The following is a 23,718-nucleotide window of genomic DNA, read 5'->3' on the forward strand; positions in this document are numbered from 1 at the left end:
AAGTTCATAAAAAACAGAATAAGTCAAAAAAAGTTTTTTTTTTAAATTAGGTCTAGGTTTTATGGCATCCTTTTTAAGGGGTTATGCCATTTTTATATATATTATATTTTGCACCATCATTTTTATATATATTATATAACCGTTGTGTCACATTGTGTCAATTGTATTATTAATTATTCTGAAATAAATTATCAAGTATTTAATTATTCTGAAAATGTATGAATAATAACTTTTCTTTAACAAAAAGCGAGCAAGTATATCAAAAAGTAATTGAAAAGTCATAAAAATTTTTCTACTTTATAAAGCGGTGGCAGCTATTTAATAAAATGCTCTGTAACAAGACTGTTAGGTCTTCTTAAGGCACCTAAAAACAAAAAATTAAAAAAAAATTAATTGATTAGTTGTAGTTTGACTAAAAAGTTAACTAATTTTTAAAACTAATTTTTTACTTAACTAATTTTAGTTAACTAAAAAATTAGTTTTAGGTAGACTAAAATGTTAGTCAAGTAAATTCAGTCAGACTAAAAAGTTAGTCGGCTAATTTTAGTTAGACTTAAACTAACCTTATCTTCCCCCCTATTTTTCATAAGTTGTGTTATGTAACTTGTTTGTAAATCTCCTTTTAGGTAGATAGTTTAAAATGTAAACAAACTTGCTTTCATTTAAACAGCTATGTGCGGTATAAAGGCTATAAGAGGTATAACCAGCTATGTGTGGTATAAAGGCTATGTGCAGTATAAAGGCTTGTAATTACAGAAAGCCATGATGTTCTTGTTTTATTTTTTCCCCAAAAAGTTGTTTTTTACTTATAAAATCTTTGAAAAAACTTGCATTGTTTTTCTTCTGTTTAGTTATTGTTTGCTTAGTTTTTCAGTTAATGTTATTGTTATTTAAGTTTATGTTGACAATATTTTAATTTATGTTGTCAATATTTTATTACAGTGTTAATAACTTAAATGTTTAAAACAAAAAAAAAATGTTTTTCTATTTTTTATTTAACTACATCTTTTCAATTGAGAACATAAAAGTTGTAATTAAATAATCTTAATGTGCAATTGAGAACATAAAAGTTGTAATTAAATAATCTTAATGTGCAATTGAGAAACATAACATGTAAATAAGAAATCTTAGTATACAATTGACAAAAAAATGATGACTTGACAACAATAATTCAAAAAATTATGAAATTAAAAAAGAAGTAAGAAAAAAAAAGCTACTTGACATCAGTGGCCTTCTTGACAGTAGTGGGCTGCTTGACAGTAGTGGCTCTCTTGACATCAGTGGCCTAAAATGGTAGTGCCATTCTTGACTTCAGTGGCCTTCTTGACAGTAGTGGCCTACTTACAGTAGTGATCTTCTTGATGTCTGTGACTTTCTTGACAGTGGTGGCCTTCTTGATGTCAGTGGCCTTCTTGATAGTAGTGGCTTTTTTGGCCTTTGGGAGTTAAGTAAAATAAAAAGTAAAAAATAGTAAGGTTTAATTTAAAATTTATGAATCATAATTATGAATGCATAATATTATCTTATATTATGGCTTCTAATAAGCTTATTGTTTATTATAAGAAAGGAATTCATGGATATGAATTTTCATTTGTTAATATTAAATTGAGTTTTTTATATGCACTAACAATAATTATGGATTTAAAGTTTATTGTTTTATATGCTGATACATAATTTACTGAAAATCATTAAGTTTTGTTTGTATTAACATTTATTTTACCAAATTTGTTTACATTCAGTGCTGGAAAAGATTCTTCTTTTTGGTGTGCATCTAAGCAATTTGAAATGAAACAAACTTTAAGTGTAAAATATAGCTTATAAGTTTTGTACCTGGAATTCAAGTTTTATTGGAAAATATGATTTTAAACCAAACACAGGTCATCAAATTGACCTATTTGTGACATAACATTTGTTAACAGAAGATCAAAATAAGTTATAGACATTGGCAGCTGTTAAAATTAAAATAAAATGTTTAATATAACTGCCACCAATGACAACTATTGCAAATGCAAATTGCAAAATTTTTTTTCTTAAAAAAAGAGCACAAAAAATCTACAATGAACAGTTTATTAAAGCAAAGTTGATTGCGTTATTAAAGCTTTTATTATGTGGGAAAATATATTATGTTAAAAAAGTAGACAAGAAACCTTCTACAAGGAACATTTATTAAAGTGAAGCTGAGTCTATTAGGTGCATCAAAAAACATTAAAAATGGTTGTTAGATCTGGTTGGATGAAACAAGTTTTATCCTTTTTTGTAAAAAAATACAGACATGCCAGAAATTGAAGAGGGCAATACTGAATAAAACTGAAAATACTTGAATAAATAATTCATAAGTTTATCTCAATTACATGTTCTTAATTACAACTTTCATGATTTGAAATAAAAGTTGTAGACCAAAATGTGTATCTTGGTAAATTTGAAAGAATATAAATAAAGATTCATGAGTTAATGAAAATAACCTAATATATTTTATAAAGGAATGTTCACATTGAATGAAACAACTCGCACCTATTGGTTTCATCCTACTTCCTTTGAAGCTGCTAGTCAGTTTATGCTAATTGGTGTGTTATTTGGGATTGCAATATACAATAGTATTATACTTGATGTTCGTTTTCCAGCAGTTTTATATAGAAAACTCTTAGGTTATTCAGGAAAGTTTGAAGATTTAAGTTCGTCTCACCCTGTATGTTTTTATTTTAATAATTATAATAACTTATTATTACTTTGATTTTATTTATGTTCAAATAAATGTAAGAAAATTGTATTTTACAAAAGATAAAATTAATTTTTGAAAACAATTGTTTAAGGAAATTTTCTTCAGTTTGAATCAACTTCTTTCTTACAATGGAAATATCAAAGAAGATATTATGGCATCATTTCAAATAAGTTATAGCGACATGTTTGGTTCAACTGTTTCACATGAGCTTATTGAAGGTGGCAAAGATATAGAAGTAACAAATCAGAACAGAGAAGTATTGAATCATTTGTTTTTATTACTTGTTTTTTTTTTTAATATCTTCATTATGTTTTAAATTAGTTTTTATATGGTCAAGGCAATCTTTACAATCTTCCAATTGCACAACTAATAGACTAGAGAGCAAAAACACTTTTTATGGCAAGAAAATCACAAAATAAATGCTTCATATTATTTACTGCTCAATTAGAAAAAATAATTTATTTTTTTTCATTATTATAATTGGAGCTTTAATACTTTTTGTGCAGGTTTTACACACCCATTGTGCTGCCTTGTTTCATAGACTTTTTAAAGTCATTCAGTATGTCAAAAGTCTCACTCTCTTCTTCAGTTAGTTATTGAATATATCCATTACAAGAATGATGCTCTGAGCATTAAGAAAAGTCATATCTCAGTAGTAATAAAACATCGTAAATATGCATTTTCTTAACAGTTTGTTGAGCAGAAAGAAAGTACCACCCTGCCTTAGTTAACCAAAGACTTACTCTAAAAAATCAATTCAAAAATCACCCAGAATAATGAATTGATCAAAACTAAAGTTAAATGTCTATTAAATCTCCTAATGTGTGAAATATTGCATCTGCTTTAGGGGATAAAATTGGGGGGGGGGGGGATAAAAATGGGGGGGATTTATTGTTTCATTTTATTTAAAAGAGTTTTAAATAAAATGAAACAATAAATTTATTTTTCCTTTTCAATAAATCTCCCTTAAGCTAAATATACTTATTAGATCCATGAATTTTTCTCTGCCGTCATAAAAGTATTTTTTATCTTTTGCTTCAAAATGAGTCAAAATTGTCTCCTTGACTTCATTGTCATTGGAAAATTTCCTTCCCTTTAAGTCTTTTTTCAAATTGGGGAACAAATAAAAATCACTTGTGGCCAGATCTGGACTCTAGGGTGGGTGCACTAGTGATTTGAAGCCATCTGTGTGAACTCTGCTCTTGTGAACCAGCACATTGACTTGCAAGAGCAACACATCCTTGGTCAATTTTCCTCAAACTCTTTCCTTGATGGCCTTCTTTAATTTTTCTAATATCATTACATAGTATTCTCCAGTTATGCTCCTTCCCTTTTCTTTGTAGTCAATGAGTAATATCTCCTCAATTCCAAAAAAAAGCAATCAACTTTCCAGCCAACTTTGGCACTCTAAATTTCTTTAGCGGTGTTGCCCCTATTTATGCCATTGTACCGACTCTTGTTTGGACTCAGGTTCAAAGTGATGAATTCATGTTTTATCTCCAGTAACAATCTGCTCCAAAATATGTGCAGGTTCGTTTCCACACAACTCCAAAAATTGTTTTGCTGCATCAACGAGCTGCTGTTTCTTAAAAGGCGTGAGCCTTCTGGGTACCCATCTTGCATTGACTTTTGTCATACCTAGGTGTGTTATCTGATACTCCAACTAATTCAGATAACTGCTTTTTCTTTAAACAGGTATCCTCCAGTACAATTTTTTCCACTTTTTCAATGATGTCTTATGTGGTGACCTCAACTGGATTTTCTGAGCAGAGGTCATCTTTAATCAACTCCCGACCTCGTTTAAAAAGATTGTGTCACTTGTAAATCGTTGATTTACTAGGTCACTGTTTCTCATAAAACGGTTTCTATTTCATTCAAAATGGTCTGAGTGTTCTTTCCTTGCTTGGTAAGGAATTTTATCACAGCACAGTTTTCAATTTTCTTCATAATTTCAGTATTCTTCCAGATTGACTTGTTTAGCAGGCGAGTGTTTGTAAACGATTGATGTGTCAGAGCTGAAACAAGTTTTTATACTAATGATGAATCACTAATTAGAATGACATATAGCGACCACCCCTATCCCCACTCCATCCCTTCCATTCCACAAACTTTTGGACCCCCCTTGTACCAAAGTTTATTTTGAAACAATATTATCTCTTGGAATTGCAGTTGTTTATCTTTGTCTTTTGGTAAAAGATAAATGGATACATATTTCATATTCAAATTTCCACTAAAAAATTCATCTTCAGTCAATCTCAAAAATGGGAGGTGCTAATTTGTTTCCTGCAAAACATAAACTTGTAAAGTAAGTATTTTATTCCATACCTGGGTTTTAAACTCTAAAATGTTTTACTTTTATAAGGGTTAATATTTTGCTTGAATATTTTAATTCTTTACTTTTTAAGTACTAATTCTTCTCAATAATATTTTAAAACAAGTTAATACATAAAGATCAAGCAATATATAAGAATAACTTTACTTAAAATTTTCATTTTATAAAACTTACAGCTTATAAAATTTATAAATAAGTAAATTATAAATATTAATTATATAAATTTATATAAATATTTATTATGTATATATATATATATATATATATATATATATATATATATATATATATATATATATATATATATATATTTATATATATATATATATATATATATATAAATATAAAATTATAATTTATAAATAAGTAAATTATAAAACTTTGCAAACAACATGTTTATAAATAAATAAATTATAAGTCCTTGCAAACAATATATTTGTAAATATTATAGAGTAAATACTTATCAATTAAAATATTTAAAAAACACCAAAAAATTTATTATTTTAGTCCTATTTGTAAAGTTTATACCTATAAACTTATTTCATTTTACATTACCTTGATAGACAAATATTAATAATAATGATAATCTGTCTCTAATTCTGTTAAAATCATCCTGTTTTGAAATATCTGCATTACTCTGTATACTATTTAATTGACTAATTGAATGCAATCATATGCCAGATCAATGGAAATTAACTCCATTAATACCTACACATAAAATAACGAACTCACTTTTTATGGAAGATTATCGGCCAATAGCTATCACATCTGCTCTGTTTAAAATTTTTGAATGTATCTTGTCTATATTTATTTTTAATCATACGAAGTATATCTGGACCACAAATAAACAATTTGGGTTCCTCCTTGGACATAGCACAATGAATGCTATAATTCAAGTAATAGAAGACTTTAGCTACGCAAAAGACAATAAATTGTCAATATTCGCCATCTTTTTTGATTTCTCTAAAACTTTTGATATGGTTGATCACAACAAATTGCTCTTAAAACTTCAAAACTTGTTTCCTAGCTGGCTTACATCATGGATTGCTAGCTACCTACACAACCGTCGTCAAAGAGTAAAAACGATTGAGCATGTAACCGAATGGAAATGTATCAAAGCTGGAGTCATTCAAGGTAGCGTATCGTTCAAGGTAGCGTTCTTGGACCTATTTTATTTATATTATTCATACATGAATGATTTTTTACCACCTGAGACAAACCTACAAAAATATGCAGATGATATATTAACTTACATCATGGCATGCGAACTGGGCTACTGTTAATGGCATTAAACTCAATTATTTAAAGTGTAAAACATTATCAATAGAGAATCATCACCCTAATCAAGTTGCAATTCCTTTGCCAATTTTTTTAAACTCTAAACTCGAATCAGTTAATTGCTACAAGTACCTAGGAATCCTAATAAACAAAAATCTTAACTGGGATGATCAAGGGATAAAAGTTCATAATACTATTAAGTCATTACCCTACTTACTAAAGCCTCTTGAAAAAATTGGCCACACTCAATTAAATCTACTCCAAATTTATATCTCACATTCTGTACAATGCCCCTATACTCTTGTCTTGCAGTATTGCAGGAAAAAAGAGCTACAACTATTCCACTAACAATCACACAAAGTTATTGAGATCAATACCATAAAATCACACCAATTCAATATCTGTCACAATATCGAAGAGCTTATTGATAAAAAAATATAAAATTACTTAAGAAAATCTAACCCAACACATGCAATAATCTCAAACCACAGGCAGAAACCCTGAAATAAATCTCAAACCACAGGCAGAAACCCTGAAATAAATCTCAAACCACAGGCAGAAACCCTGACAGATTATTATATAAAACTAATACTGCTAACACTACATTGTATCAAAAAACGTTTGTTCAGTAATATTTACATATACTTCGAGATGGTATCAAAAACCTATACCTTTGTAAGTAATTCACTGTCGGTACATTTCCCACTTATCATTTTTAACCTAAGAGAATAATACTCCAGATATATTATGAAGAAAAAATTGTAAAATTTATATGCTATGCAATTTTAGATAAATACTTATAAAATAAAATAAATAAATAACAAAGTTTTGCTTTAAATTAAAATATGAAAGTTTCAAATGTAAATATGCCACAAAAGTTTATTTTGGATCCTTATATATAAAAAAAATTCATTTAAAATGTAAAATGTCAAATTCATTTGAAAAAAAACTTTAATAGATTGGCTAGCAAAAATTACTTAAGGTAGAGCGGGGCATGTAGAGACACTTAAGAAACAAATGTTTGTTGATGGTTAACTCCTTCAAAATATTTAAATATTCCTAAACAAATGCTAGTTGCGGATAAACTAATCATAGTTAACACTATTTTTTATAAATTTCCTAAAATTCATTGATATAAGAAAATGAAAAAACAAAAAAACAAATTCTACAATCAAAGTAACAAAGCTCTAGGCTAGCAAAATTTCTACATTTTACAAGTGGGTGGGGCAAAGCGGGATAGTTAAAAAGCAGCCATTATTTGTTAATTGTAAAGCTTTAAAAGTGATAAAAAATGAATGCATTTTATCATTTAAACATGTTCAGACATTAAAATCTCAAAAAAGTAACATACCCATACAAATTACACGCCCATACACCCATACACCACAAAAAAAGGAATAACAACTAAAATAAATAAAACTTTTTGAGTTTTATTATTAAATACTCTTTAACAAACAAACTTAAGAAATTGCTCTAAAATGTAACATTTGTGTTGTTTACATTAAACACTATTAATAATCGAAGTTAAGTAAAAATAATAGTTTAAAATTTCTTTAAAGTTAAAGAAAAATAAAAATTTCTTTGAATTTATTACTAATATTGCTTTTCTAAATAATGAAAATAATATTTTAGACTAAAAATAAAATCATCAAACTGTTGACAAAATGGTAGTAATATAGTAAATTATATAAATAACTTGTTGTCCCAAAATGCCCCTCAAAAGTCATTTTACTGAAATTAAAACTATTCAAAAAGTTTAATTTCAGATATTTTTTTAAAACCAGATCCTAAAAGAGGATAAAAACTACTGTCTGGAAAAAACTCTTTATAAATAAAGCAAATTAGAAATAGTTCAAGATAAATCTTTTGTCGCTGTATTGCTTAAAAAAATAAGCAAATTTTGTTTTTCGCAAACTTACTGATGCATTTTGGTACTTTTAATGCATTTCAATATTTCTAAAATTAAATTTTTTTTACAATAATGAAGCACTATAATTTTAAGTTTTTTATTAAAAAAATTTTGGAAAAAAAAACAATTTTTAGCTGAGGTATAAGGTTTCAGGCATAGCTGTCCCACTGTCCCGATATGCTCCGCTCTACCCTAATAACTTGATTAGCCAAAAAAGAACTTAGTGGTTTTACCAAAAATTAATCTGATGACTTGGTTAGCAGAAGTTATAAAAAAAAAATAAAAAACCAACTTGTTGCTCAAATATTTCACAACAATTTTGGTTGGTTGCAAAAAATTTCTTATTACTTTTTAAAAAATATCTAATTACTATTTTAATTATAGGAGTATGCAGCGCTGTATGCTGACTTTATTCTAAATACATCTGTAAAACAGCAGGTTTGATATTCTTTAAAATATTACAAGTGTTTTATAAAATATTTTGAGTTTTACAATTTTTTTATGATGGTTATTGAATTTGCAACTGTTGTGAAAAAGTTTTAAACTATAGAATGCTGTTCTTTTTTTAATTAGTTCGATGCTTTCAAAAAAGGTTTTGACATAGTGACAAGTCATTCAATATTGAAAAAAATATTTCGACCAGATGAGTTGGAATTACTTGTTTGCGGCAGTCAGGTAAAGATTTATTATTGAATAGGTTTTATGTTTTATGTTTTTTAATTCATGTTTTAATTTCGGATTTAAGTGGTTTGTTTAATAAAGTAGCTAGAATTAGTCTTCTAATAAATTGTAATATATACATTTATTTTAAGTGTATATATATATATAATATATATATATATATATATATATATATATATATATATATATATATATATATATGTATTGTATTATTGTAGATATATGATATCAATGAACTAGAAAATGCTACCGAGTATGATGGTGGGTATTCAAAAGATACTCCTGTAATAAGGTATTTATTTTTTTAATTAGATTAATAGGAAATATTTTTGAGTAAACATTTCCTTTTAGTTTAAAAGATTTGTGCTATTTTAGTCATAGTTTATCAAGTTTTGAATAAAATAATTTTATAATTTCAAACCTAATAATTGTTAAAAAATAATTTTTTTTAATATTTAGATATTTTTGGCAAGTCATTCATGAGATGTCTTCTGATCAGGCTAAACAGTTTTTAAATTTTACAACCGGAAGTGATAGAGTACCGGTTGGTGGTTTGTCAAAACTTAAATTAATTATTGCAAAAAATGGAGAAGATTCAGATAGGTAGGTTAAGCATTAAGGTGACTTGTAAAAGTTGTTTTACCAGTTTTTATTCAAATAATATCTCAAGGTTAAAAAATAGCAAGGAAAATATTGCGCAATGTTGTGAAGAATAGTTTTGTCTGTAACCAATATTTAAAATAAGTTTAAAATTAGACAATCGTTATAAGTTTTGATCGATAAATTACTAAAATGTAACCCTAGTATACTTATATACAGCCTTAGTTTATTTATACATAGCTCTAATATATTTATATACTGCTCTAGTATGTTTGTATACTGTCCTAGTATATTTATATACTGTCCTAGTATATTTATATACACCCCTAGTATGATTATATACAGCCCTAGTATATTTATATACAGTCGTGGTATATTTACATAGAGCCTAATAATATCATTTTGCGTAATATTTAAATATGGCAATTAAAAATAGATGTATTACAAATGTCAGTATTTAATGCAGCCTCCTTTTTGTCTTAGACAATAAGTCATGCATAATTTATGTTAGATAACCAATTAGGATCTCTGCTGTTATCTTTGAGATCATTAATGTGATATACGTGGTTGTAATTTTTCCTCCACCTTTTGCAAATTCAAATGTACAGTATGATATAGTTTTCTTTGTGGACAAATTAGAAATTTCTTACTTATTCACAAAGACACTACCGACAGAAAGTTTGAGGAAGGTTATAAATTTGTGCTTTCAAAATATTAGTATATTGAAATTGTTGATCTTTTTGACTTCATTGAGTGTCTTTATGTTTTAGTTTATTATTATAGTATATCTGTAATATTTTAGACTACTTCAGCATATTTTAATAAACAATAGGCGCTCGCTAGTATTATATTCGTTTATTTGTAAAATAAACCAAGTTTATTTATAAATTAAGAATTTGAACTTGATTATTTAATTAGAGCATCTCCGTTCAATAATTGATAATAAAATGTTTAATAGTTTATTTATTATGAGTACTTATTTATACTTATTTACGTGAGTTTATAAATATTATTGTAAATTTTTCATATTTTTATGGTTAAATAAATGGATTATATTTATATAGTATTTAGTTCTTGTTAACACAACAATTAAAGTACAAATTGCCTTAAAAAGTATATATGTGTGTGTGTATATATATTATTATTATTGTTATTATTATTATTATTATTATTATTGTTATTATTATTATAAATAATCTACAATGAAAGTAGTTAGCTTCTATGAACTGGATATCTAACGATGTCCTGCTATAATAGACTTTATTCTAGTGGAGTGACAAAAATTATCGTATTTGTTTTTAAATTAAATTATATATATATATATATATATATATATATATATATATATATATATATATATATATATATATATATATATATATATATATATATATATATATATATATATATATATATGGCAAAGTTCTTTTATCTTTCATTTACTATAGGTTACCTACTGCTCATACATGCTTCAATGTCCTCCTTCTACCAAAATATTCTAGCATTGATAAACTCAGGGAACGATTATTAAAAGCTATTTCTAATGCAAAAGGTTTTGGTTTGATGTAAAAAAATCATTTGCTTCCTTTTTATAGAATGATAAGCTTCTTTTTTTTTTGTGGTTGTTTTTGACTTTATTTCCTACAATTTATATATCTATATATATAATTTAAATGTATATAAATATTCTAGGTATAATTTAAGTATATAAAAATAATCTAGATATAATTTAAATGTGTAAATGATCTAGATATCTAATAAAAGTGGGAAGAGGACGTTTATTAATTTTTGAAAAATTTTTCCACCCACTCTAAGTTAGTAAGACCCCCCTCTCTCTCTCTCCTTTCTTCGTTTGTTAATTTTTACTTGTTATCAACAAAAAAAATTTCATCTCAAAACTAAAAAAATTCAGTGAAAATCGCTTTAAAAATTAGAAAATAATTACTTCAGTAAAAACAAATAACTTTAAACCAATAAAGACAAAAACTTTCAGTGTAAACTGGCTTTAAAAATCGTCGACCTAGTAAATATTGATTTGTTAAAAATGAGCTTTTGGTTGATTTCTAATCACATTATAAAACCTATACCAGCATATTAAACCCTATGGAAATTATGATAAACCACCTGTTAGAAAATGCGCATTTGACTGCAAGCCACGCTAAAAAAATAACTAAAAATAGTTTTATGCATGTTTTATAAAAAATATTAGTTTGGATTTATAAATTGAAGTTTTTTATAAAAAATACATATATTGTAACATGGCATCAGATCGGAAGTTTTCACGAACTGACCAAGATAAATATAGTTTAAAAGAAAAAAATGCTTTAGGCGTTGTTTTTTTTTTGTCTTTTGTGTTCAATATCTTTTGTCATAATGGAATTCTTTTATTTAGTTTTAGTATTTTGATATTTTTATTTTTTATGAAAGAAAAATCCCCCTCCCTTTTATTATATTTGAGCAGCCATGGCGCAGTGGTAGCGCACTTGCCTCAGAAACAAAGGATTCCTGGTTCAAACCTAATCTCCAAGTTTTGCGACATCGGTAAGGAATGTGGCGTGAACAACTAATTGAATGCTCATCTGCGGTGCTCTGTGATAAGATCGTAAGGACTTCTTGGCACCTAAATAAAACCAAAAAAAAAAAAAAGAAAACCCACACCCTCCTTCCCGTTTATTAAATCTGGACTAAAATCCGACCACCCTTCCCCTTGTATTAAGGAGTAACAAGATATAAGTACGTGAGAGTAATCTAGATATAATTCCAGGGTTTCCAGTCAACATTTATAATATGCATGCCTTTAAATGTTACTTTTTACTAAAATTGCATACTTTTGCATGTTGTTTCTTAATTGTGTTGCATACTTTTGCATGTTGTTTCTTAATTGTGTTGCGTACTTTTGCATGTTGTTTCTTAATTGTGTTGCATACTTTTGCATGTTGTTTCTTAATTGTGTTGCGTACTTTTGCATGTTGTTTCTTAATTGTGTTGCATACTTTTGCATGTTGTTTCTTAATTGTGTTGCGTACTTTTGCATGTTGTTTCTTAATTGTGTTGCATACTTTTGCATGTTGTTTCTTAATTGTGTTGCATACTTTTGCATGTTGTTTCTTAATTGTGTTGCATACTTTTGCATGTTGTTTCTTAATTGTGTTGCGTACTTTTGCATGTTGTTTCTTAATTGTGTTGCATACTTTTGCATGTTGTTTCTTAATTGTGTTGCGTACTTTTGCATGTTGTTTCTTAATTGTGTTGCATACTTTTGCATGTTGTTTCTTAATTGTGTTGCATACTTTTGCATGCTTTTTAAAAGTTTGGATGCTTTTTATTTTATATACAGCGTATGGATTGTATAAATTTATAATAGCGTATATATTTTTTTAAATTATATTAAATATCAAGGTAAACTTAAAACTGATGACTGTAACATCAATTTTTAAAATTATTGTTGAGATTGAACCATTTTTTTTTTAAATATTGCAACTTTTTATTATTTTTAAATTATCTTAGAAAACGTGTTTTTCGTTTCATTAGAATTAGTTCAAAATCTACTGGACACTGCTTGATTTTAAGGGTTTTAGGTTCAATTTCAAAAGATATGAGGTTTTTCTTCAGGTTCTATTAATATGTATATGTACGAGCTGGAATATTTTAAAAATAAAATCCTAAGCGTTCCTTCTTAGTCCAAAATTGATTTTTTTTCAAAAACCTGAAAATAGTGTTTACAAAAATATATTATTTTAATTATTTTAGCTATCTCTTATTATAAATATCATAGAAACCCATATGACCATCTATTGTCTTTGTCTTCAAAATGTGGTTAATTAATGTTAAATAATGCCTTTAATAGTTTCACTAAAAAAGCTCTTAAAGCGATTGATGACTTGTTTAGAAAAACAAAAAATTTTAAAGTTTAAAATTTGTATAACTATTATAATTTTATAACATTTTTATTTTATAAACATTTTTATTAATAAAAAAATTTACTATTATTTTAAAAATCCACACATGTTAAATATTACATATCAAATGGCTCATCTTTCAAGGATAAAAAATCATAATGAATCCAGAGATTCAGTTTGTTTTTGCTGTTGTAATAAAACGGACAACTACTCTCTTTGTAGTATCCCATCATTGGTGACACTTGTTCAAGATTATGTACACAAAGGGTTCAGTTTTGATAATAATGCATTTCATACTGGACATTGTTGCCGTTGCAAAAATGCTCTCTATGCCAAAAAGGTTATATCATTTTATAATAACCTTATTTAAACATTTTACTAAAAGCTCAAACGATCTTGTTCACATCAAGGAAAGTTTATGAAAAGTTTATGAAAATGATTGAAGAGTTACTTATAAAGATTGGAAGGGTTACTAAACTGACGATCAATGCTTATATCGAATTTGTTGTATGGTATTAGACAAGCGCAGCCATAAGATTTTTAATTCAAAAAATTATATCGTTGAGTCAAATTTCTGCATTGAAAGGTTAAATTCAATCTGCACAAATTGTTTTCAACTAGTTTGTTTTTTGTTTTTTTTAATTTTATTTTGCCGTATAATACTATTTACAATGAGAAAAATCGTTTACATATATAATAAATGGCCGGAGCAAGAAGAAGACATACTGTCTTATCACCGAGCCCCGTTAACATTGAAGCCGTCAGTTAATATTACAATTTAAAAAATTTAAACATAAAAGTGTATATATATATATATATATATATATATATATATATATATATATATATATATATATATATATATATATATATATATATATATATATATTTTTCTACAAAGATATTATAAAACTTATAATAAGATATTAAAATAGCATAAGTTTTCAATAACAACATATTTAAATGAAAAATAAAAGTCAGAAGATCCAAAAAAAAATAAGTCATGACTTTTTCACAAAAAAAACAAACAAAAAAAGTAGATGAAAACCTATTCAGTTTATATATTTTTTTATTATTTTATAATCAAATTTTAAAATAAATATTTTAGATCGAAATTTTTTCCTAATAAGAAACGTTTACATACTATTTTGAATTGTTCAAAAGATATGTTTTGAAGAATGTTATTTTTATTAATTTTTTGAAAAAATTCATTCCATAGAAATGCTCCACGATATTGAATTTGGAATGAACTGAGTTTGAAATAGAATCTTGGAACTACAAAATTATCATTTGAAAAATTTGTGGGGTACTTATGAGAAATTTTAGTAAAGTAAGAGTGAAATATATTAGGCGACAAACCATGTTTAGATTTAAACATGAACAGCATAACTTGATATATGTTAAGTTTATAAACATTGAGTGCATTAAGTTCCATTAAGAAAGGCTCTCCATGAGCAGTTCTCTTAACGCCAAAAATAATTTTGCATGCAATTTTTTGTTTACTATAAATTTTTTTAAGCTTTCCATAGTTGCTACTTCCCCATGCAATATTGCAATAGGATAGATAACTATGGATAAATGAAAAATATATAATTTTTAAAGACTTGATATTAAGAAATAGTTTAACTCTATATAGAACAGAAATATTTTTGGAAATTTTATTTTTAATAGATTTAATATGAGATTTCCATGATATATTTTCATCTAATATTATTCCCAGGAAGTTTACATTTGATTCTCTTTTAATAACTGAATTATTCATAAAGAGATTGGGTAATTTTAGAGGGAGGTGATCACTCTTACTAGGTTTATGAAACAACAAAAATTTAGTTTTCAGTACATTTAATGAAAGTTTATTACAAATAATCCAATCATTAACTTTTATTAGTTCTTCATTAAATATTTTAAAAAGATCTTTTATATTTTTATTTGAGTAAAAAAGATTAGAGTCGTCAGCAAACAAAATAAGATTTAAAGTCTTTGAAGCTAAATATAAATCGTTAATGTACAACAAGAATAATATTGGTCCTATTTATTTATTTACATCTATATTTAATTACATCTATATTTAATTACATCTATATTTACATCTATATTTATACATTTAATTACATATTCATACTATATTCATACATTTAATTACATCTATATTTACATATATATTTAATTACATCTCTATTATATCTATATTATTTACATCTATATATTTTAGTTAAAAAGGGCATTAGGTACCTATGCACAAGAACATCTGCTGAACAAAATGCTAAGAATCTTATTCTTTCCAAGGATAGAAAGATTTCAGAGCAAATAACCTCAACTGTTCTAAAGTCTTTAGTAATGCTGAAAAACCTTTACAATTATTCACTAGTAGATTTTTATTTATTGGTTTATTTATTTATAATGACTTGCTGCGATATTTTGTTCTAATTTTAGGAAGCTCACTGCTATCTGTAGTACTAAAACCTAAATTCCAAACAAATAAAGTGGTTTCTACTGATACTTGATATTAGGAAAAACCATGTAGCCTGAAAATGTTATTCGTGATATTCTTAGAGATTTACGAAAAGATCTTAGTCATCTATATATTTTATTATTTTATAATTTAATTTAATCGGAAGTACATTAGTTTATTTATTTTCAAAAAAATTATAATAGTTGATATAACTCACATAGTTTACAGTATGGGATTTTACAACTTGGTGTTGAAAAGAATTCAATTGCTATGGTTATGAAGATTTCTCATGCTCTAAAAAAGTTTTACATTTAAAAAATAATTGCTTTTTTAAATGGAAATAAAGATGAAAACTCCGAGTTGAAAGATGTTTACATTTTAGATCTCAAGAGACTTGTTCAAGAAATATACTATCTACGTCGATTAGACTTTTTGAAAACCAATGTTGGATTTAGAATTGATGGAGGACAGGGTTCAATAAAGATTTAGTTACTAACCATTTATATTATCCAAATAAAAGAAATAAAATTAGAATTTTTCAATTGTGATTAGGTTTCAGGTAATATTGAAAAAGTTAGAGGACCAAAGTAGAAATGAGAAAGACTCAGGATTAAACGAGGTGATAATTCTGGCTTTGACACGTAATTTCAAGGAGAAGAACCATAATTTTAGAATGCTTAATAAATTGATTAATTTAAATCAGCTCTAATTTTTTGTGGCTGCTGACTTAATACTTATAAGCGTACTTCTTGTGATTTTAATAATTTTTTACAAATATCTATTAAAACATTAAGTTTTAGAATAACAAAACAATTTATTATAGAATCATGGTGGAAAACATGCTTGTTGTTACTGTACTATCAAAAATAGCTCAGATGCTCAAATAGGTGGTTTAAGAACTTTTGCTTTGTTAATTTCAAATAACTATCGGTACCAAGATGCAGGATATCCTTATAAGACAATGAAACTGGTCAATAATTTTTTTTAACCCATGTTTGCTAAAGGAAGATCCCAGAAAGTTTATCCTTGATACCATCCCTCCTCCAAAACTTCACATGTAAGAGCATGCTGTAACAAAAATTGTTGACGTTCTTTTTGTCAATAAGGATCTGAAATCCTTTTTCAACAAAAACACATACATACATATATACATACATTAATTAATTCATATAATATATAATCTAATTGTTTAACTTGAAAAAAAAAGTTGTTTTTTAAGCATTTCATTTTGCTTTGAAACCTGTAATGTATAGAACAGACCCAAAAAAATAAGTAGAGTAGCACGTAAGCGATAAAGATGTCAAACCATTAAAAGTATTATTATATATTAAATTAACCACATTTTAAAGACAAAGACAATGTTCGTGTGGTTTTCTATGATATTTATAATAAGAGAAAAAAATAATAAATTAAGCTTAAATAATAAAAATGATATTGTTTTTTAAACACTCTTTTATGGATTTCGGAAAATATCAATTTCGGACTAAGAAGGAACGCTCAGGATTTTATTTTCAACGTATTCCAGCTCGTACATATACATTATTAATAGAATCTGAAGAAAAACCTTGTCTTTTGAAATTCAACCTAAAACCCATAGAATCAAACAGCGTGGAAATCAAAAAATAATTTAAAAAAAAAGGACTAAAAACAAATTTACTTAGTATTATAGTATATAAAATACATTATAATAATGTATTATATTTCGAAATTTATAAAGTTTGATATATTACAAAATAAAAAATAAAATAAAAAGTTTAGAAAAAAATGTTTTTTCAGCAGCTTTCATAACTTTATTTGACTAATTTTTTTTTATTTTCTAATTTTTAAGATTTATTTGTAATTCGCTTTTACGCTTTATTTCCATGTCAATCATTTCCATTTCCATGCTTGTGAAGTTTGGCATCTAACTTTACTTTGAGTAGTGCTTGTTGCAGTTTTCCATTACCTTCATCATTAGCAGTTTCTGCGACCTCGATGCCAGCTTTGCATAACCTTTATGTAATCGAATTTAAATAAAATATTTTGTTCAATAAAAGTCCTATTAGTTATGTTTTTATTTAAAGACAAAGTTCAAATAATAAAATAAAGAAAATATACTTAATTAAAACAATGGTGAACAATAATATACCTTATATCTGTTTTGATAAGTTCTAGATCTGTTTTTTGCTGCTGAAAACTTTTTGCCAGCAACTCTGTTTGGTTTACTTTTCCTGATTCAGCCTTTTCTAATCTAGTTTGCTCAGCCAAATAAATTTTATATCTTTGGTGAGCCTCTTTACAACATTTAAGTTACTTGTTATTGGAAAATTTATAACTCTACCTACTTGATTAAGTTCATCTTTAACTGAAAAAGTTATTGCATTTAGTCAAACTATTTATCATCAAATATTATAATATTACTAAAAAAGAAAAAAAGGAAAACATTTTTATTTTAAACATACCTAATCTCAATGCAACTATAGTTTCTTCTTTTAAGTTGGTACTGTGAGCTTCAATAAAGTTCTTATTTATAGAAAATCCTCTTTCGGGTAACTAACAAATAAAACACACTTAACAAGCGCAAGCAGCTGAGAGAATTTTAAATTGCTCGCTTCATCAAATATAGTTTCTACTTGGCTCCTATAATTATCTATTCGCTTATATTTGGCTGGTTTGCTTATATTATTCATTTATTTATTTGAGCACCCGTGGCGTAGTGGTAGCGTACTTGCCTCAGAAATAAAGGATTCGTGGTTCAAACTCTATCTCTGGGCAAGTTTTGCGACATCGGTTAGGAAGGAGGCGTGAACTTCCAATTAAATGCTCATCCGTGGTGCTCTCGACTTAGCCCGATTTTTTATCTAAATCTCATTTAGATGAAAAATCGGGCTAAGTCGTTTTTCCAATACTTTTAATGTTAAATTAGAGTTAAATTAGATATTGCACTTGTTGCACCTGGAGTAATATGCTTTTTTGGATGAAGAAATTGAACATTCTTTAAAAGAGAAACATGAAAAGTTTTCTTTTAAATATGATGTAGAAGCAATATAAAACTCTCTGTATTAAATTTTTCATCTACTGAACTAGGTAGAGCAGCTCCATGCAACAGCAATTTCACTTTTGTTCCTAATTCAATTGAACTTAATTTTCTATGGTTTTCGATTTCGCAGAAATCGTAAAAAATTCTGCAAAATCGAAAACATTTCATTAAAACTCTCCATTATCATTTTAAAACTTTTTAGGGAGAATAAATTTTTGAAATAAAGGGTTTAAAAGGTTTTGCGATATAATACATATCGCAAGATAAAGTATGTAACTCGTTGGAGATTCTGTTTGAAATTGTACTAAAAACGTTTTAAAATCTTGTGCTGAAAAAGCATAAAAATCTAAATATCTTTTAGTCTGAGCATCATTGTGCAGAGCTTCACAAATTTTTTTGTATCTATCTGTTTTAAACAAAGTGTTAATGTTTTTTTTAATCTAATAATCTTCACGCTTGGCACTAAATAACTTTAAAAAAAAGTGAATACCAATAAAAATGATTTAAATCAAAGGAAAGCTTTTTAACTTATTTTCTAAAAGCAGTATGGAGTTTATGAAGGTTACTAAAGCTCAATAAAAATATTGTCAGACTTTTTCTTTAAATCCAATGATAACTTCATTTTAAAGGCCTTGTTAACATTTAGCCCATCCATCTCAACATGTAAAAGATATGCAGAATCCAACTCCAAGTCAGTTTCAAATTTGAATAATAATTTTTTTTCTACCTGTTTCCATTTGTCGTAAAATAAATCCTATATTTTACAAGAACAAACAAATAAGGCTTCTGAAAAAAGATCCAGTGATCTTATTATCAGAACCTTTACATTTTTAAAAACAAAATAGTACAATAAATCAAACTTTAAACACTGAAAATATAAATCTAAAGAACGGCCGTAATAATAAATTTATAATAATAAATTCATACAATTACGTATCTGTAATAATAATTATTGCAAATCTGTTATAAAAATCATTAATAACAAATTTTGACATAATAGCAAAGATCCAAGAATAGAACCTTGTGGATCGCTACATGTTATATTAAGGATCCACTTTGAAAGCCATTATTACTATACGCTACTTGCTTACGATTTGTTAAATAGCTTTTAAACCAGCTAAAACATTGTTTAAACCATAATATTTCATTTTTTGTATTAAAATATTATGGTCAAACGTATTAAATGCTTTTGATAGATCTATAAAAATACCTAATGTATATTGAGCTTTTTCAAAGTATTTGGAGATGTGCACAAATTGAATAATGGCATGCTCAGTTAAACTATCTTTTTTTGAAACCGAATTGATATTTGTATAGTAGGTTATTGTATTTAAGATAATTAATAACTCTGTTAAACATAATTTTTTTAAGGATTTTAAAAAATATAGATAGGATAGAGATGGGGCAATAATTATCGATATTGGATCTGTCGTCTTCTTTATGAATTGGAATAATTTTAGCAATTTTTAAACGCTCAAGGAAAATTCCTTGATAAATGTATGCTTGGAAAATTTTAGCAATTTTTAAACGCTCAAGGAAAATTCCTTGATAAATGTATGCTAAATTTTGAAAAAGAATATTTTTAATTTGTTTATAGCAATCTATAATAATATTTCATCAGGTCCAGTTGCTTTATTTTTTTTTAAGGATTTAAAAGTTTTTTCAAATTCTTCAAAAGATAATTTGGACGATAGTAATCTACAAGTTGGTTGTGGTCGCAATGACCAAAAAAAAGAGAACCGCAATATGAAGTTACAATTTCTCCTTTTTTGTTTGACCAATACTGAAGACACCCATCATACTGTTTTTTACTTGCCTCATCAAACTTAAAAGTAAAATTTTTTTTTTAATATCAGATTTTAAAATATTTTTAACACGAGGGGCAATTCCAAATTGTATTTGATATTCAATTTTTTATTCACCAAGCGAGGTGATGCTTTATAAGCAATAACGTGACGCGTTATAAGCAATAACACTTTGCGACAACAGAATCAGGAAACATAGAGCTAAATCTTATATTGTTATTTTATGTTGACTTGAAACTATAATTACACTTGACAACATGTAAAGCTTGCATAATTTCTGTGTGAGAGATCTAATCATCTATATGGACATTCGAACATCCAACAATTGAAAGTGTGACAGATACATTAATCTGCTTTTGGTTGTTCGATATTTTACCAGGACCTTAACCAACATGACTTTAACCCCTATAATGCTTCACAAGTTGACTAATGCCACTGGTAGATATACTGAAAGATTTTTTTACAAAAAAATGCAATGCGCTTAACTTAAACAGTTGTTAACACCTGTGACCCACTTGAATGTACTTTCCCAAGATTTTGGTAAATTGTCGTGCCTATTTATATATTTTAGTTTGTACTAAATCTATAAAATCTAAATTAACCAAAATATTTCAAACAAAAAGAAGTTTCAAACAAAATAGTACAAATCATTATGACTAATAAATAAAACGTAAATAATATTAAAACATTTTTTTTAATAGACATTTTATATATAAAAAATACACAGTTGTTACTTTGAAAAAAAAATGTGACCAGAATTTTAAAAAACTTAATTTGAAATTATTTTTATTTTTGCATGCTTAACTAACAAAAATGCTTTTACATGTTTTGCATGCCTATGTAGGCTGTTGCATCCTTTGCATGCCTATGTAAGCTGTTGCATTCTTTGCATGTCGAGTGGGAACCCTGTAATTAAAAATACGGACTAGTTATTAAAACTACTTTGTTTTTTTAGTAATACTATCTTCGTTCAAATTGATAAATAACAAAAAAACACTGATGAGATCAAATAAGGTTCAGGATGTTTAACATCGTAGAGGTCAAAAGTTTAAGAACGAAAAACTTTTCCTCTCTCGTGACGCAACGGCTTTATCTAAAAGAATTTTAGAACTTATTTTTTAAATCAAAAATTAAACTTCAAATTTAATAATTTTTTTACCATAATGATATTTCAGAGACATTCGACTGTTAAAAAAATGCTTATCAAACTTGGATGCTTTTCATTTATTCTGCAATTTATTCTTGAAAGATTTTTACAGTATTAAAAATGGAATAATTTAAGGTTTTTTTTAATTCTGTAAAAATCTTTCACATGTAAAAATTAAATGAATCGCATAATGAATAGCAATTTAATACAATAAAGAAATTCTCAGTAGAATTGAAAAAGAAACTTTATACTTTAGAATTGTTCATTTTACATGATAAATTTTAAGATGACCCAAATTCATCAAAAGAATTTAAAAGAACCAACTTCTACTTTTGTTCGAAAATCTTTGTTGTTTGCGACATTCGTACAATCTTCATAAGCACTAATTCTTCACAGTCAATTTCAGCATTCAAAACAATATCACCAGTTAAAAAGTGGCGATTATTAGTAAATTTCTTGCATTGCACCCCCGTTTTCATCACTTTTATAACTAAATATGTAAATACATTACTTTTAACGAAGAAAAAATTATTTACTCTTTAAAACCATTTGCCTCAAAATAATAATCTTTTTACAATAAAAATTTTAAATCTTATGTTTTTATACTTACGTGTTAGCAATCACTATTACGCTACTATTATGCGAATTATTATATTAAAAGTTTTGATTTTTAAATTCCGAATAATGAAACGTTTATTTCTATTACAGTATTTAATGAAAATCATATTCTGAAACGTAAAAAAACATGTGATATTCATATTGCCATAACAGCATATTGTTAGCACGAGCTGAAACGTCAGTACGCATAACTAACTGGATTTCTTTCGGTCCAAACACGGTTTTACTGTTATAAATCTGTATTTTTTCATTGGAGACATTTTCAATGGTAAAAACTCCATCATCATTACCTTAAAAAACAGTTTCAATGAAGAGAATTTTAAATTAATTAAAAAAATTTTTTTTTAATTAGTTTATTTTATTCTTAACAAATTTTAGAACGATTAATTCATAATAAGAATTACAAAAAATTTATATATATATATTTTTTTTGGACAAAAAAACGTCAAATCAAAACAATGATTTTACTGTCATGATTCATTTTTATCGTGTTCTTTTGTTTTCACTTTTTACCATAAAATAATAAAATAGATTTTACCATGTCTGATCTGCTATTTTTTAAACTAAAGATAGATTTGACTCGTGATATATTGCGTAAACGACAAATAGGGATTTGCTTTACGAGAAAGTATTATTAAAGATTTTAAAAGCGGAAAAAATCAAGTTGAAATTTGTAATATATATATATATATATATATATATATATATATATATATATATATATATATATATGCATACATATATATATACATATATATATGTGTGTGTGTGTGTGTGTATGTGGAGTATATATATATGTGTGTGTGTGTGTGTGTGTGTATATATATATGTGTGTGTGTGTGTGTGTGTGTGTGTGTGTATATATATATATGTGTGTGTGTGTACATATATGTGTGTGTGTGTGTGTGTTTGTGTGTGTGTGTGTGTGTGTGTGTGTGTGTGTGTGTGTGTGTGTGTGTGTGTGTGTGTGTGTGTGTGTGTGTGGAGTGTGTGTGTGGAGTGTGTGTGTGTGTGTAAGTTGGCTGTAAGAAAGCCTGTAAAATTTGGATTTTGTAACAGCTTTGAGCTGTCGCTACTTACGAGCAAGAAGCGAGTCTGGAGACCAAAGACACCGAACACATCATTAAATATACCAAGAAGAATGATTCGCACGGAACGTGTACTTTAATTCGTAGATGTTTCTCAGCGCTAGGAACTGGTCCTATTCACAAAAGTAATGGAACTAAAGGCCACTTTGTTTACAAATATATCATGGAAGA

General features: G+C 26.7%; 3 protein-coding genes across 8 annotated transcripts in view; 1 reads left to right on the forward strand and 2 right to left on the reverse strand.

Moving 5' to 3' along the window:
- Positions 1-11,132, forward strand: part of LOC100205089 (ubiquitin-protein ligase E3A) — a 60,697-nt gene extending 49,565 nt beyond the window's left edge. For both annotated transcript variants that reach the window (XM_065813259.1, XM_065813260.1), the window contains exons 6-12: positions 2,481-2,686; positions 2,811-2,975; positions 8,623-8,676; positions 8,812-8,913; positions 9,138-9,211; positions 9,379-9,522; positions 10,968-11,132. In XM_065813259.1, the coding sequence (XP_065669331.1) occupies positions 2,481-2,686; positions 2,811-2,975; positions 8,623-8,676; positions 8,812-8,913; positions 9,138-9,211; positions 9,379-9,522; positions 10,968-11,088 (866 nt within the window). In that variant the 3' untranslated portion in view covers positions 11,089-11,132. The remainder of the gene's footprint in view (positions 1-2,480; positions 2,687-2,810; positions 2,976-8,622; positions 8,677-8,811; positions 8,914-9,137; positions 9,212-9,378; positions 9,523-10,967) is intronic.
- Positions 11,133-12,316: 1,184 nt separating this feature from the next.
- On the reverse strand, positions 12,317-12,817 carry LOC136088114 (apolipoprotein A-IV-like). Its single transcript, XM_065811777.1, has one exon. It carries the CDS (start codon positions 12,815-12,817, stop codon positions 12,317-12,319), a length of 501 nt encoding a protein of 166 aa, XP_065667849.1.
- Positions 12,818-22,352: 9,535 nt separating this feature from the next.
- Positions 22,353-23,718, reverse strand: part of LOC100202255 (latent-transforming growth factor beta-binding protein 1) — an 82,135-nt gene continuing 80,769 nt past the window's right edge. For all 5 annotated transcript variants that reach the window (XM_065813263.1, XM_065813265.1, XM_065813264.1 and 2 more), the window contains exon 12: positions 22,353-22,749. In XM_065813263.1, coding sequence (XP_065669335.1) covers positions 22,553-22,749 — 197 coding nt within the window. In that variant the 3' untranslated portion in view covers positions 22,353-22,552. The remainder of the gene's footprint in view (positions 22,750-23,718) is intronic.

This window comes from Hydra vulgaris, chromosome 12, assembly GCF_038396675.1.
Source record: "Hydra vulgaris chromosome 12, alternate assembly HydraT2T_AEP".
NCBI lineage: Eukaryota > Metazoa > Cnidaria > Hydrozoa > Anthoathecata > Hydridae > Hydra > Hydra vulgaris.

Coding starts and splice junctions, on each gene's coding strand:
- LOC136088114 (XM_065811777.1), bottom strand. CDS start 12,817: ATGCAAAAGTATGCAACACAATTAAGAAACAACATGCAAAAGTATGCA.